General features: G+C 53.5%; 6 protein-coding genes across 6 annotated transcripts; 4 read left to right on the top strand and 2 right to left on the bottom strand.

The window, feature by feature from the left end:
- Positions 1 to 277: 277 nt before the first annotated feature.
- Positions 278 to 1919, top strand: AYL99_02192 (hypothetical protein; the record flags this gene model as incomplete). Its single annotated transcript, XM_018833708.1, has 2 exons — positions 278 to 446; positions 499 to 1919. 2 exons carry the CDS (start codon positions 278 to 280, stop codon positions 1917 to 1919), a joined length of 1590 nt encoding a protein of 529 aa, XP_018696332.1.
- Positions 1920 to 2390: 471 nt separating this feature from the next.
- On the top strand, positions 2391 to 4313 carry AYL99_02191 (histone acetyltransferase htatip; the record flags this gene model as incomplete). Its single annotated transcript, XM_018833707.1, has 5 exons — positions 2391 to 2473; positions 2552 to 2579; positions 2665 to 2729; positions 2787 to 2821; positions 2872 to 4313. The coding sequence occupies 5 exons, from the start codon at positions 2391 to 2393 to the stop codon at positions 4311 to 4313; spliced, it is 1653 nt and encodes a 550-aa protein (XP_018696331.1).
- Positions 4314 to 4564: 251 nt separating this feature from the next.
- On the bottom strand, positions 4565 to 5846 carry AYL99_02190 (hypothetical protein; the record flags this gene model as incomplete). Its single annotated transcript, XM_018833706.1, has 3 exons — positions 4565 to 5164; positions 5351 to 5546; positions 5731 to 5846. 3 exons carry the CDS (start codon positions 5844 to 5846, stop codon positions 4565 to 4567), a joined length of 912 nt encoding a protein of 303 aa, XP_018696330.1.
- Positions 5847 to 6906: 1060 nt separating this feature from the next.
- On the top strand, positions 6907 to 7845 carry AYL99_02189 (hypothetical protein; the record flags this gene model as incomplete). The annotated part of the gene is made up of 1 exon (XM_018833705.1): positions 6907 to 7845. One exon carries the CDS (start codon positions 6907 to 6909, stop codon positions 7843 to 7845), a length of 939 nt encoding a protein of 312 aa, XP_018696329.1.
- A 627-nt stretch (positions 7846 to 8472) lies between these two features.
- On the bottom strand, positions 8473 to 9528 carry AYL99_02188 (hypothetical protein; the record flags this gene model as incomplete). Its single annotated transcript, XM_018833704.1, has 3 exons — positions 8473 to 8969; positions 9078 to 9336; positions 9412 to 9528. 3 exons carry the CDS (start codon positions 9526 to 9528, stop codon positions 8473 to 8475), a joined length of 873 nt encoding a protein of 290 aa, XP_018696328.1.
- A 1810-nt stretch (positions 9529 to 11338) lies between these two features.
- Positions 11339 to 13171, top strand: AYL99_02187 (hypothetical protein; the record flags this gene model as incomplete). The annotated part of the gene is made up of 1 exon (XM_018833703.1): positions 11339 to 13171. The coding sequence occupies one exon, from the start codon at positions 11339 to 11341 to the stop codon at positions 13169 to 13171; it is 1833 nt and encodes a 610-aa protein (XP_018696327.1).
- Between the last annotated feature and the right edge of the window lie 417 nt (positions 13172 to 13588).

Below are 13588 nucleotides of genomic sequence, written 5' to 3'. Positions count from 1 at the left end.
TTCGAGCCACGCCCACATCTGCCTTGCGACGACCAAAGCGAGTCTCAGTCAAGTTGCAGCTAGAAGAGCAAAAGGATCATGGGGTGATGTTCCGCAACTGAATCCAGATCTCGCCAAGCTGCAGAACGCAGCCTCGCAGGAAGAGACTAGCTTCACCGCCCAAAAGTTCGTGGATTCTGCCGCTCTTTTTCTGCATGCGGCCCAAAAAATTATATTGCAGAATACAACCTCTAGAGCCAACGCAAGTCGCTTTACGGACCGACAAACGGGCTGCACCATGTCGATGACCCTGGCGACCACATGGGTGAGGAGAGGAGTTGCCGCTCAATTTCCTACCAAATACAAAGTCGACGAAGCAGAACTGAGCCGAATCTCCAAACTAGCACGTCTACAACTGGAAGATGCACAGCAGGATCTCCTAGACGCAAAATTCCAAAACGCGAGATGTATCAGAGGACGATGATTCCGATGCCGGAGTGCCCACCGAAGAAGCCACAGACACGGCTGCACAACCTGCGGCCGACACCGATGACCTGAAAGAATACAACCTTGACGACTATGACAAGGACCCTGTGGACGAGGAGGGCCAGAAATTCTCCATGTTTGGCAACGTCGGCTCATTAGCCTACCATGCACCACATGAGGAGGATCCCTATATTGTATTGCCGGAAGGGGAAGAAGAGTCCGAAGACGAAAGAGAAGAGCTGCAGATATTGCCTTCGGATAATCTGATACTGGCGGCCAAGGTGGAAGACGAGGTTGCCCAACTCGAAGTCTTCGTGTATGAAGATGAAGCTGACAACCTCTATGTCCATCATGATATTATGCTGCCTGCTGTTCCCCTGTGTGTTGAGTGGATCAACGTCCCAGTCGGTAAAGACGCTGAGTCGAGGTCAGATGGAAACTTTGTGGCGATCGGGACTATGAACCCGGAGATAGAGATTTGGGATTTGGATGTTGTCGATAGTATGTATCCTAATGCCATTCTAGGTCAAGAGCCACAAGAGCACCCAGATGAGCCAGAGCAGAACGGAGAAAGCTCAAAACCCAAGAAGAAATCGAAAAAGAAGAAAAAGAAGGCGAGGGCCAACGATAACTACCACGTCGATGCAGTTCTGGCCTTGGCTGCAAATCGACACCACCGGAATCTGCTTGCCTCAGCGTCGGCAGACAAGACGGTGAAATTGTGGGACTTGAAGACTGGCAAGTGCGCAAAATCATACACCATGCACAGCGGCAAAGTTTGCGCCTTGGATTGGCATCCGACCGAGTCAACTATCCTCTTGAGCGGGAGCTACGATCGGACCGTCATCGCCACGGATATGCGAGCCCCTGATGCAGTAGCACCGAAATGGGTTGTCGAGGCAGACGTTGAGAAAGTGAGATGGGATGTCCATGATCCCAATTTCTTCTTCGTCACCACGGAAGCCGGCACCGTCCATTACTTTGATGCCCGGAGCATTCCCACCTCTCACGACGAGCCGAGCAAGCCTGTATGGACGTTGCAGGCCCACGATGGGCCGGTCAGTGCATTCGATATCAGTCCGTCGGTACCGGGTCTTCTGGTTACAGGGTCAGAGGACAAAAGGGTCAAGATATGGAACGTCGAGCACAATAAACCCGCCATGGTCATTTCGAGGAACCTTGAGGTTGGCCGGATATTCTCGGCCCAGTTTGCCCCAGATCCAGAGGTTGCCTTCCGGCTGTCAGTGGCGGGAAGCAAGGGGCGGTTGCAAGTATGGGACATCAGCACCAACCCGAGCGTGAGAAAAGTATTCGCAGGCAGAGTCCAGTTGCCGGAGACGGATGGGAAAGAGAGATTAGTCGGCGCCAGCCTGAGTGACCACGAGAGCGAAGATGAGGAAGACGAGGCTGGAGAAGGGGCACAAGATGGTTGGGAATCCATGGATGAAGATTAAGCAAAAGAGCAGTCTAGGATCCCAGAGGACCTAGTATGATTGTACGACACAGGATGAACAATGTCAAAGGCACAAATGGGAGTGCCCTGGTGAACGATAGGATTTTATGTATCTGATGTCCATGGAACCGTCAAGTGTAAGGCTCGTAGCCCTTGAAGCTACTTATCCAGTCCTAAAAAAAACTGGGATCCTACCTGGATTTTAGTCCCCAGGTGTTGTACGTAGTGACCTAATGGGTGCCTTCGGGGTTACCTCTGCGCAGTTGGACGGCAAGTGCCCCCTCCAGGCGGCAAAATCCAAGGCGCTGCCGCCTATTCAAGCCAAGAATCGGCTCCAAGATTGTCCCCCGAACTTCACCTACAGCCGCCTACGAAGAAGTCGCCATAAGATATTTCTCATCCTCACACCATCAAACCATCATCAACACGCATTTCCTTCGATACAAATTGTCGCACCATCCGTACGATCACTATGGCCGGCGGAGATGGCAGTCAGGACTCTATCAGCACGCCTGAGCCCGTAGAGAAAGGCTTCGCGACGCTCACCCAATTGCAGTAAGTCCCCGGAAAGGTCAGAGTTGATGAATTTGACTCCCTTCAGATCTGGAAGTGATACTGAAATTCGTTTTACAGGATTGGCGTGAAGGCATTTGTCGAAAAGGTGAGTTTTTCCTTCAAACTCCCTCGAAATGACCACGTGACCTCGATATATCAGCGGACAGAATGTGCCACTGACCAGGAAACAGAATGGAGAACCTCGAAAAGCAGAAATTCTATCCATCAAACAGAGAAATGGTGCCCTGACTTTCTAGTATGCCTGCCCCGAGTCTGAAGCATTTACTCGGCCTCAAAACTAACCTTACGGCAGCGTACATTATGTCGAGTTCAACAAGCGTCTGGACGGTAGGCATTGCTGAGGTTCACACCTTGAGGTACCCGCTAATAGGTCGCAGAATGGGTCACAGCCGACCGCATCGATCTCTCTCAGGAGGTCGAGTGGCCCGTCCCCGAGAAGCCCGAAAAGAAGAAGACCACCGTAACCACGAAAGGGCCACCGTCAAAAGCTGCCGCGGCCAAATCCATCACCACTAAAGCCGGTCGTCCCAGGACAGATTCCCGCGCCAGTTCTGCGACACCTGATCTCCTCAGCTCCAAGGCAGGCAATGACCGAAAGCTTCCCGTGCCCTCCAAAGCAGGTGGAAAGGAGAATCGCGAGGAAGGGCTCGTGCCCGACGGGGATGCCTCACTCGCGATTACCCAAGCAGGCACTCCCTTGCCAGCGATCGGAATTGAAGACGGTGCAGGAAGCAGCGTGGACGTGGAAATGCCCGACGTGACCAAGACCGAGGAGAAGGTAGCTCCCATCATGGAGCCAGAGGAGGAAATCGAGAAGCTGCGCACTGGTGGCTCCATGGTGCAAAATCATGCCCAATTGCATCTTGTACGCAACCTGAACAAGATTCAGATGGGCAAACACATTATCGAACCGTGGTACTTCTCTCCCTATCCCCAAGAATTCGGTGACGTGGACATGGTCTATATCGATGAATTCTGCCTGTCCTACTTCTCCTCCAAGAAGGCATTCGAGAGACACCGCACCAAGTGCGAGTTGCGTCATCCGCCGGGCAACGAGATCTACCGCGACGACTTTGTGAGTTTTTTCGAGGTCGATGGTCGACGGCAGCGTACTTGGTGCAGAAACCTGTGCCTGCTGTCCAAATTGTTCTTGGATCACAAGACGCTGTACTACGACGTCGACCCCTTCTTATTTTACTGCATGGTCACTCGGGACGAATACGGCTGTCATCTTGTCGGATATTTCAGTAAGGAGAAGGAGTCGGCGGAAGGTTATAACGTCGCTTGTATTCTGACCTTGCCGCAGTATCAGCGACAAGGTCTCGGGAGATTGCTTATTGCTTTTTCCTATGAGCTAAGCAAACGAGAGGGTAAGCTGGGGTCCCCTGAGAAACCTCTTTCGGACCTAGGCCTGTTGGGTTACAGGCAGTATTGGAAAGAAGTGCTGATCGAGCTTCTTTCTGATCCTGCACGGCTGCCTCCGCCGGGATCAGCCTCCCATACACCAACTTCGGAACATCTTCATCCACACGCATCTCTAGGCTTCACGGGTCCATCGTCACAATATTCCACGAGCATTGCCGAGATAGCGAGTCTGACAGCCATGACTGAGAAGGACGTGCATGAACAGCTCGAGGTGCTGAAGCTCCTGCGTTATCACAAAGGTGCGTGGATCATCGTCGTGCGAGACGAGCTGCTCGAGTGGCAGGAAAAGCGGAGGGAGAAAGAGAAAGTCAAAGGGAGCAGGCGGATTGATCCCAGCAGACTCAACTGGAAACCGCCTGTCTTTACCGCTAGTAGCCGGACGTGGAATTGGTAGTGGAGCCGGCCTCTGTGACTGTATATTAGCATGGCGCTCGAGGTGCTCTGCCGGGCTGGGAGACATACAACATCGATTGAGCCGGCAGCGCTTTGGACTCTCATGGGTGGATGGCACGAGTTTGATGATTTCCGTTGTATGATGCTCTTAATGTCATCGTTTCTCATGACGCAGCTCTGAGACAGTTTTCTTCTTGAAATACTTCGGAGGCTTCGTATAGATGTCGGTCGCTGTACTCTCGAGAGCGATGTTCAAGAGGGTATGTTCGTGTACCGGGACAGATCTGCGTCGCTACTGGCGGCATTGTCTTCAGACCCATTTTCTGTCATCTCGGTGTCACCGTTGTGGCCGTTCCGACCACGAGCGGAAGATCCTTCATCGTCAAGACCCAGTGTAAGATTTTTGGGCAGGTCTATTTTCTTCTCGCGAGCGAGTTGTTCGGCCCATGCACGTGCTCTGACAAGATATCTGATATTGGCTTCTCTTCTTTGTTCTTGAGACTGCAGAATTGCCTCATTGACGTCTTTTGCAACCTTCTGTCGTAACGAAGGATCGACGAGTTCTGCCAAAGCGCCGAAATCATTTTGAATCTGTGAAGCCGCTGGGCCAGACGAACCCGATGCCGCTGCCTGAGTCCATGATTCCTTGGGGACGATCAGGAGTGCCATAGCCCTTTCTAGGTCGGCCTTATATTGTGCATCTAAGGGAGCGTAGGGCGCAAGGTTGTTTTGAGCGAATTCTATAGCTTTGCCCACCAAGCTTGAGTCTGAGGACGTGAAACTTTGGCGAATTAACTCGACCAGTTGAAGCCGGAGAAGAGAGAAGTGTAGTCTTTTATCTCTATCCAATAGCTGGTTCGAACAGATTAGAATGGAGATAGATGCAGTCGTGTGTACAGGATGTGAGGAGGTATCTGATAAATCATACTGAGGACTGAAGGTGTTTTTGCTCTCATCTTTGCCCGAAAGCTATGAGTGGTGCATGAAAACAAATATAATCATGAAAACTGGGTGCAGGAAGGTTGGGACAAGACTCACTTCTGGGTTGAGATCGTTTATAAGCTCGATGGCTGCTTGCAGATCGCCACGGTGTATCGATTCTCGAATTTGCACCCTTTCTTGAATGTCACTGAAATCAGCCTTAGGCTGGATATTGGCTTCCGCCGCAAATTTTTCCGCTGCTGATGGGTAGCCTTCGGTGATCAGATAGTCCATGATCAAGTTGTTGACATCTCTGCAAAATGACCGTGGTCAGCGAATATCACCCCAGTATATCTGTGCACCCATATATCAAAACTCAGCAATTTTTCAGAAAGCAAAATATTTGCAGTCTCTTCAAGGTGTTTCAGAGAGATTCCCATTTTGTCAAAAATACATCCTATAGGAGAAAATGCATCATCGATTGGAAGAAGACGTACGACTTGGATATCTGGGCGTCGGCCACCTGTCGCTCGAAGTAGTGGGCTGTAGTAGCAGCCTTGACGGAGAGGATCAGCAATCTGGCCAGGGAGGAGGAGGTCTGATGGCTCACCATGGTGACGGTTTCTGAGATAGCTCAGCGAATGGATGGATCCGCAGGACGGATTGTCCTTGCTCTCTCAGTGATTAAAGCATAATCATTTGAGGTCGGGAATGAAACAAGTGATGGTAGGCACTGCTGGTAAAACGCAAGCAAATCGGTGTCTGAAGGTCAGAGAAGATTGCACGTGACCTATCTGCCAAGCCTTGTTCGCTTACTGGTCTCCACCGGTATTCTCACCCAGAATAGAAGCGTCTGCGTTGAACGAGAAACCACTACGAAGGTGCCGAGTACTTGGTACCAAGTCCAGTGGAAGCCAGAATAAAGCAGATTCGTCTGGAGTCTTTCCCAGGCAATCCCAAAACACCGGCCGGAGGCATCCTGCACAAAGTAAAGCAGCATAGGGTTCTATATCTAAGTCTACTGTCAAGACGATTCTGGTCCTTGGTCTTCAATGGTATGAATTAACATCGTCAGCCTTTGTGGCATCACCAGGCTGCTCGATCGCCATCCGAAGCCTCATCAGATCCCGATCCCGGGCCAGGAGCGGCCAGGGGCGGCAACCTACATAGGATGGCTGGTCAAGATCTTCTTCTCACCCAAGCAATAGTGCTGGGTGTCGGTCATTCTAGCTTTACGCTTATGGTGATTCATCTGCCAAGTTTTCGGTATTTCGTCATCTACGGTAGGGTAGACGAGGATAGAATACTCCGAATGGAAGTATTTGCTAGACAAGCAAAAGTTCGAACTTCGGAAGTTGCCTACGCATGAGGGTGGCAGGAATATTGCTCCACCGAGACGCCACGTGATCAGGTGAAATAATTAGATCAGTGGCTCTGGAGATCCCAAGTCAGCCGCAGCTGAAGAGACGGCGACGGCGCATAAGTCTCGAACACAGCCTCCCAAACAAACGATTCTTCTTCCAACAGACCTCGTACTATTTCCCGCTGCCACTTACCTTCCTTCCCACTTCACCACCTTTTGTACTCTGATCTCATCGACCTAACCTCGCCGTAGTCGCTCAGACTTACTCCCAAAAACAGAAGAGCCGCAGCAACATCGTACGGCCGGAACCATGGTCATTCTAGGCGGCCTCGAGCTGGTCGCAGCTGGGTATCTCCTCAAGGAGATGCACAACGATAGCAAAGAGGAGCAAGAGAGGGATCGCGAGAAAAGAAGGAGACGGCGGCGTCATTCTCGTGAAGACCATCATCGCCCCCATCACTACGATGACCCGAGCCCGCACCGTCCGTCTCGTCCACCCCAGCAACAACAACAACTGCGTCCACCCCAGCAGCCTGGTGGTCCGCCTCGACCATACAGTGCACCCCCTCCGCAGAATCGACCACCTGTGTTTCCGATGGCAGCAGTCGCAACTGCGCCTATGTGGCACCCCCCACAGCAACAGGGCCCGCCGCCTCAACCAGGTCACCCACAGAGTTATGGGACATGGCCGCAGGGACCACCACCGCAACAGCAGCGACCTACTCAATCTCAGGCTCCGTGGCCGGGCAGCCCACCTCCCCCGAACAACGCCAACCACAACAATTTCGTGCCTCCGCCGCTTCAGCGTCCCGCCACGATATATCCGCCACCAGGGGTGCACATCGACCTGAAGACAGGCAAGGTCCAGCATGATATGTATCCGCCGGAGATGCCTCGCGACCAGAAAAGGTCCGGAGAAGCCAGAGAATACTACGATGGGGGCCGGAAAGAATATGAGCGCATACGCGAGAATTCGATGCCCACGCAGCAACGACTGCAACATTACCAGCCTATGCCCGGAGACAACGCTCCGCAGCACAGTTACTCCCAGCCCCAAATCAACTCCACCACGCACACACCTACCCCTCCACCGCCACAGGGATACGTCGAACTCGATGCGGAGACTCCGGGTAGGTACCGCCCCCCGAACAACGAGAAGTCTGGGAGAGGCAAATCAAGTTCGTTCTCCAGCCGGTATCGAGATAACGATATGGATATGCGGGACCCGCCGCCTGCCTACCGCGAGTGACGAAGGAATAATATATGTTTTATGGGATGAAGGATCGATAAGGAACTGGGGTAATATGGGGCCAAGGATTGACCAAGTGATTCTAACCAAAAACCGATGACCACTTACGAACTGTTATACGGGAGCGAAACCCGCCTGGAAAGTACAACAGACTTTGGTAGCTTGACAATTAGCATGAATACATGTGGCTCACTAGCTGGCCTAGTGAGTCCCCAACAAATACGTGTCTTCCTGACCAAACTGTTGGATCTCGATCGAAGACCGTGATAATAGGGCTCTGGAACAGCGGGCTCTGCTCCTGTCAACCACCTAATATAGAGTACATGTCCGGGAACCCGACGAGCTGCGTGGTGTTTATTTATTGCATATAGTCTGAAAGAGCTGGCTTTATTGTCATTTTTTTTTTTTGATTTGACCAGGCCAACTATCCATCAGTGCGGACACGTCTCCTGATCTTTCAAAAGGTGGGCCAGACAGTAGGACATTTATCTCACACCATTAAACCACGATGGATTGACACCGTTCATGTGCCACACACACACACACACACACACACATTGAATTACGCTCCATTCCTCCTTTAGTGTCCCAATCGACACAGCCAACCAACTAATGCAATGCTTTCGCTTACAGCGCGAGCACAGCAACAGCACCGGCAATCACCAGGCCCGCGGCGCTGTAGCCAACCTGGCTTGCGCCGCCACCGAAGGGAGACGCGCTGGCCGCAGGTCCGGAGGCGGTGCCTGTGCTCTGCGTTGAGACTGTTGCGCCGGCTGCGGTGGTCAGGGTGCTGCCGATGACGGTGGTGCCGGGGAGGGTGCTGTAGTAGCCGCTGCTGTAGCTAGTCATGACGGCGGTGGCGGTGGCGGTCGAGGCGCCGGAAGCCCAGCTGCTGCCTGTGCCGGCCACGACCGCTGTGGTGGCCCAGGTCGAGTTGCCCGACCCGCCATACGTGTTGGATCCGGTCTGGTATGCTGGGGGCCCGATGATGATGGACGAGCCGCCGGTGGTGCTGGTGGCGGTGGCGGAGATGGAGACGATGGGAGACGATGACGAGCTGGACCCGGAACTGGAGCTCGAGCTGGAGCAGCTCTTGTTCTCGAGGCAGGAGAATTGAGTCGAGTCTGTTTCAATCAAAGGATGTCAGTTTCGCTTTATATTGTTTGACAATGCCAAGGGGAGAGAGGGGGGAGGAGGGGGGAGCCGTGGTGTGTTCTTTTTTTTGGACGTACATTGGAACTCGCCAGTGCCGTCGACGATGATCAGCATTCCATAGCCGGTCTCAGTGCCTTCGGTGCCTGGGGCCAAGTCGCAAGGAACCTGCCAGTCGAATGATTTCTGTGCGGCAGGGATTCCCTCCGCGATGGCCGTGTCGGAGAGCACGCAGTTGGTGCTGGGTCCGTGGCAGAGCACGAGACTGACGGTGACGCCGTCGGTCGGATGGTCTTCAGGATCCCAGGTCACGGTGAATGCTTTGCCTTGAGTGACAGCCTGCATACATATCCCGTCAGGTTTTCCAATTCCCATGAAAACAAAAGTTCATGGGGACAGGATCAAGAGACGTACGTCTGTGGTATCTGGGGTGAGCAGAGGACCCCACGTCTGTGCACCCGGCGCGGTGAATGCTTGGGCCAAAGTCGCCAGGCCGGCGGCGAGGAGGGAAGAAGCGGCGAGCGAAGGCATATTTGGTTTTGGGTCTGACTCTTTCCCTCAAAAGATACTGGGAATTTGGTGTCTGTAGGCGCGCAAAGTCCTTCAAATGGCCGTAAAGAGTGACTGTGGGTGAGCAAGGGGGCGAACACTCGGAGTCAAGTAGTAAGTAGTGAGCGACTGAGGAATTGATAAAAGATCCCAAACAACAGGCCAGCTGGAGGTGGTGCGAGAAGAAACTACTACCAAAACGAGTGCAAGGAAGAGAGGAGAGAAAACCTTCCCATGTCCAGAGAGGCGGAGCTGAGCTGAATATTAAAAGAAAGGGAGCGGGAGTGATCTAGAGTCAGCGGTTCATAGTAGTAGTACGGAGTACTCCATATTATGTCTTGTCACTTATCACCTTGTCCGTCGTAGTTCGAGGCGGTTGACTTTTTTTTTACTCAGCCTCCGCTTCCACCCCGTGTTTCATCGGTTTCGGAAATTGGCTGGGCGACACATACGAGTTTTTCCCCTGGATCGACTGGTCCAGTGGGCGGCCATGATGGCATATTGGACCCCATTATTAGCATCAGTCAGTGGTCAGTGGTCAGTGGTCAGTGGTCAGTGGTCAGTGGTCACCGCTCGATAACCGACTTGGCCTGGTAAGGAGTTGGCGCGAGGGTGACATTCGCGTGTAGGTCACCCAGTGGGAGGCTTGCCCGGGAAGAGAGAACGCAGCCGGTGCTGGAACAGGAGCTGAAACCAGGAGCAGGAGAGTCACTGTCGGCTTCCGAAGAAGCTGAGCCATCAGTGAAGGTCTCCTTTCCTGCCAGCAGTATGAGGACCAGTAGTCAAAAGAGACAACTGTGGTATGTATGTGATGGCCATGAGAAGCTGGTTGAGCATGGGATTGGCACATTTGGATTCCCTGTTCATCTCCTGACAAGATCATCTCGCAATTGTGGAGAATGGAAGCCGGCCGATGTTTTGTTCCGAGATTCAACAAAGTCCCACTGGCTCTTGGGCAGTTGGCCTGACGTGACTCCTTTCCCCTGTCTCGTATTAGTAGCCGACTACAAGTTGGTTCCCTGGTCAGACAGCTTGTTGCGTTGGATGTCATGTCTCTCAGGTACAGGTATGCTATATTCGCAGCTGCATTATCTCCCAGACACCTGAGGCTGAAGGAGACTACCTCCATCAGCTCCTCTGGACCATGACTTGGTATGACTCTCGAGTAAGGCACGTCGAATGCTTCAGCCACGATAGGAAATGCAACAGAGTCGTCCACTAGGACCATATTCCGTTGGCGTCTAGGCTTACATTTGGCCAGGAGTCCCTCGTACTCGATTTCGTGCACAGCACTCGGTTACTACCAATCATAATCAGCGTATCACATACACAGCATGACGCATATTGAGGAAGTGCATTATTGCCTCAGTGCCTAGGCCCCAACCAGTAAATCCTCACAAGGCTGGCGCAATAAGGAGCAGCTTACCTGGTCAGCCTCCTCCCCCCTCCCTTGCCCCCCTCTCTTCTCCCCCCACGGGAGTCTTCTTTCTGCTGGTTGGCTTTCTCTAGGGGTGGGTTCCCGGCTGATGGCCGGCGATCTCCATCCCCCACAGCTGTGATCCTTCACCGATATTCTGCCACCCTTCAGACCTCTACAAACTCCCCAGCTCAATGCCGTAAGATCAGTCAACAGCGGGCAGCCCATCATCCCCTTGATCAACAAGCCGTCATGTTCCGTGCCAGGCGTCCTGGAGCTCAGGAGGCCTGATTCAACCTGCCTCAACTTGTCCAAATCCGATGGAGACTCCCAAGCACACAACCGAGAGCCGGCCAAGTGCGTAGCGCCGCAGCCATGTCCTCGTCGACGTCCCAACCCACCGAGCACCCCTCGAGCTCAACATATACCCCAGCTTCCACGATCCGCACCCCCGAGTTCGACAGCGACGACTCCCCCATTGTGCAGACTCAGACGTCTCGCGAAACCGAGTCCCAGAGCGTCGAGCTGCGGAAACTGCACCACGTTCCTCCACCGGCGGAACACACCGACACAGAAGATGAGTTCTCGGAAAGCGACAGCGATCCGGGGGAGGGGGATGATGATGAAGGATATGGGAAACGACGCCTGCGGAGGACCGCAACACACTCCAAAGACTTCACGGATGAGGAAGAGACCGCTCTGGTGCGCAAGCTGGACCGCAGACTGGTCGTCTTCTTGGGCTTTCTCTACATGCTGAGCTTCCTCGACCGCTCGAACATTGGCAACGCTCGTATCGCCGGGCTGGAACAAGACCTCGCTCTCTCGTCGGCGCAGTACGATTGGCTCCTCACGGCTTTCTACATCACCTATATCGGCTTTGAGTGGATGATCTTGCTGTACCGCATCCTCCCTGCGCACATATACATACCCCTGTGTGTCTTGTCGTGGGGTCTCGTGGCGAGTCTGCAAAGTCTGACTACATCTTTCGGCCAACTGCTCATCCTCCGTGGCATCTTGGGCATCACCGAGGCCGCGTTTGGACCCGGCGTGCCGTTCTACATGACATACTTCTACAAGCGCTCCGAGCTAGCCTATAGAGTGGGCTTACAGATCTCCGCTGCGCCGCTGGCGACGAGCTTCGCCGGCACCCTGGCCTGGGTGATTGTCAAGCTGAGCCAGAATGGGCCCATCGCTCCCTGGAGAGCATTGTTTTTGGTGGAAGGGTTTCCCTCCATCGTCACAGCTGTGGCCGCATGGTATTGGATTCCCGATTCGCCGTCGAAGGCGCGGTATCTGACTGCCCGGGAGAGAAAAGTTGCGGTTATGAGACTGCGGGCGGAAGAAAACCAGAGTTCTCAATCTCGCGAGTCCCCACACGCCTCAAGTGCAACATCGTTAGCCCAACGGCTCAACGTCAAAGAAATCCTGGCCACGATCCTCGATCCGAAATCGTACCTGACGGCCCTCATGTTCCTCAGCGTTAACGTCTCATTCAGCTCGCTCCCCGTCTTCCTCCCCACCATCATAAACAGCATGTCCTTCACCCCTTTAGCGTCCCAGGCCCTAGCAGCTCCACCCTACCTCTTCGCATTCTTTTTCGTGCTCATGGTGGGTCGGTACAGTGATAAAGTCCCGGACTCGCGATCTTTGTTTCTGATGGGTGTGGCTCTACTCAGCGCCATATCATACGCCGGGATCGCCGTCGCGGGCTACTTACACGAGTCCCTGGGCGAGGCTGGGAGCATCACGATCCGCTACGTCGGCGTTTACGGGGCGGCGATGGGCCTCTTCTCCTCGGTTACGCTCATCATCACGTGGACGCTGAACAACCAAGCCACTGCGACGGGCAAGGGCACCGGCTTGACCATCCTGAACGTCATAGGCCAGTGCGGTCCGCTGATCGGGGTGCATTTGTTTCCCCGCAGCCAGGGCCCTTTGTACGTCCAAGGCATGGCCGTGTGTGCCGCGTTCATGGCGGTCGGCGTCGCTGGCTTGGCTGGTGTGCTGAGACTGGTCCTGCAGCGTGAGAACCGGAGGAACGGATTCGGGGAGAAGGATCCCGGGCTGGGCGGCGAATATGAAATGGTAAGTAAAGAGGACGAAGATGGCGAGGGGGGAGCGGCAGGTGACGAGGACGCCCAAGAGACTTTGATCGGCGGAGCGAGGAAGATTGGAGCTGAGAGTTCGGGATTCAGGTATATGTTGTGACCACGATTGATGAAGTAGGCTGGCTAGATGGGGGAGTAATTTTTCCTCCTGGCTCACCACTGGGTATACACGGAAGCTAGACAATGGGATTCGGTATAACGACGGAAGAGCCCTTGAGATTTCGGTAATTGTATCACGGACCATCATGGGTCACTGTGCCATTTGGCCTTAGAAAAGCATAACAACCCAAGTCAAGAAGCTCGAGGTTCGGTGTGGTGTTCAAGAGGATTGAGAAACTTCTCAGTCCTCGAACAGTGCTAAAAGCCGGTATGTACAAATTATGAACGCCATTGCGCTCGTCTGTCTGTTGGATTTGATGATGATGTGGTGAACTACCCTTCCTCTCCAAGATTCATTCTCGCTTTTCTTTTTTGGATGTCGGTGTTCAGCCCCTACTTGGGGCAAGCAATTGACAAC

This window comes from Fonsecaea erecta, assembly GCF_001651985.1.
Source record: "Fonsecaea erecta strain CBS 125763 chromosome Unknown Scaff2, whole genome shotgun sequence".
Taxonomy (NCBI): domain Eukaryota; kingdom Fungi; phylum Ascomycota; class Eurotiomycetes; order Chaetothyriales; family Herpotrichiellaceae; genus Fonsecaea; species Fonsecaea erecta.
Note: the sequence above shows the minus strand (reverse complement) of the source record. Positions and strands in the feature narration are given on the sequence as shown.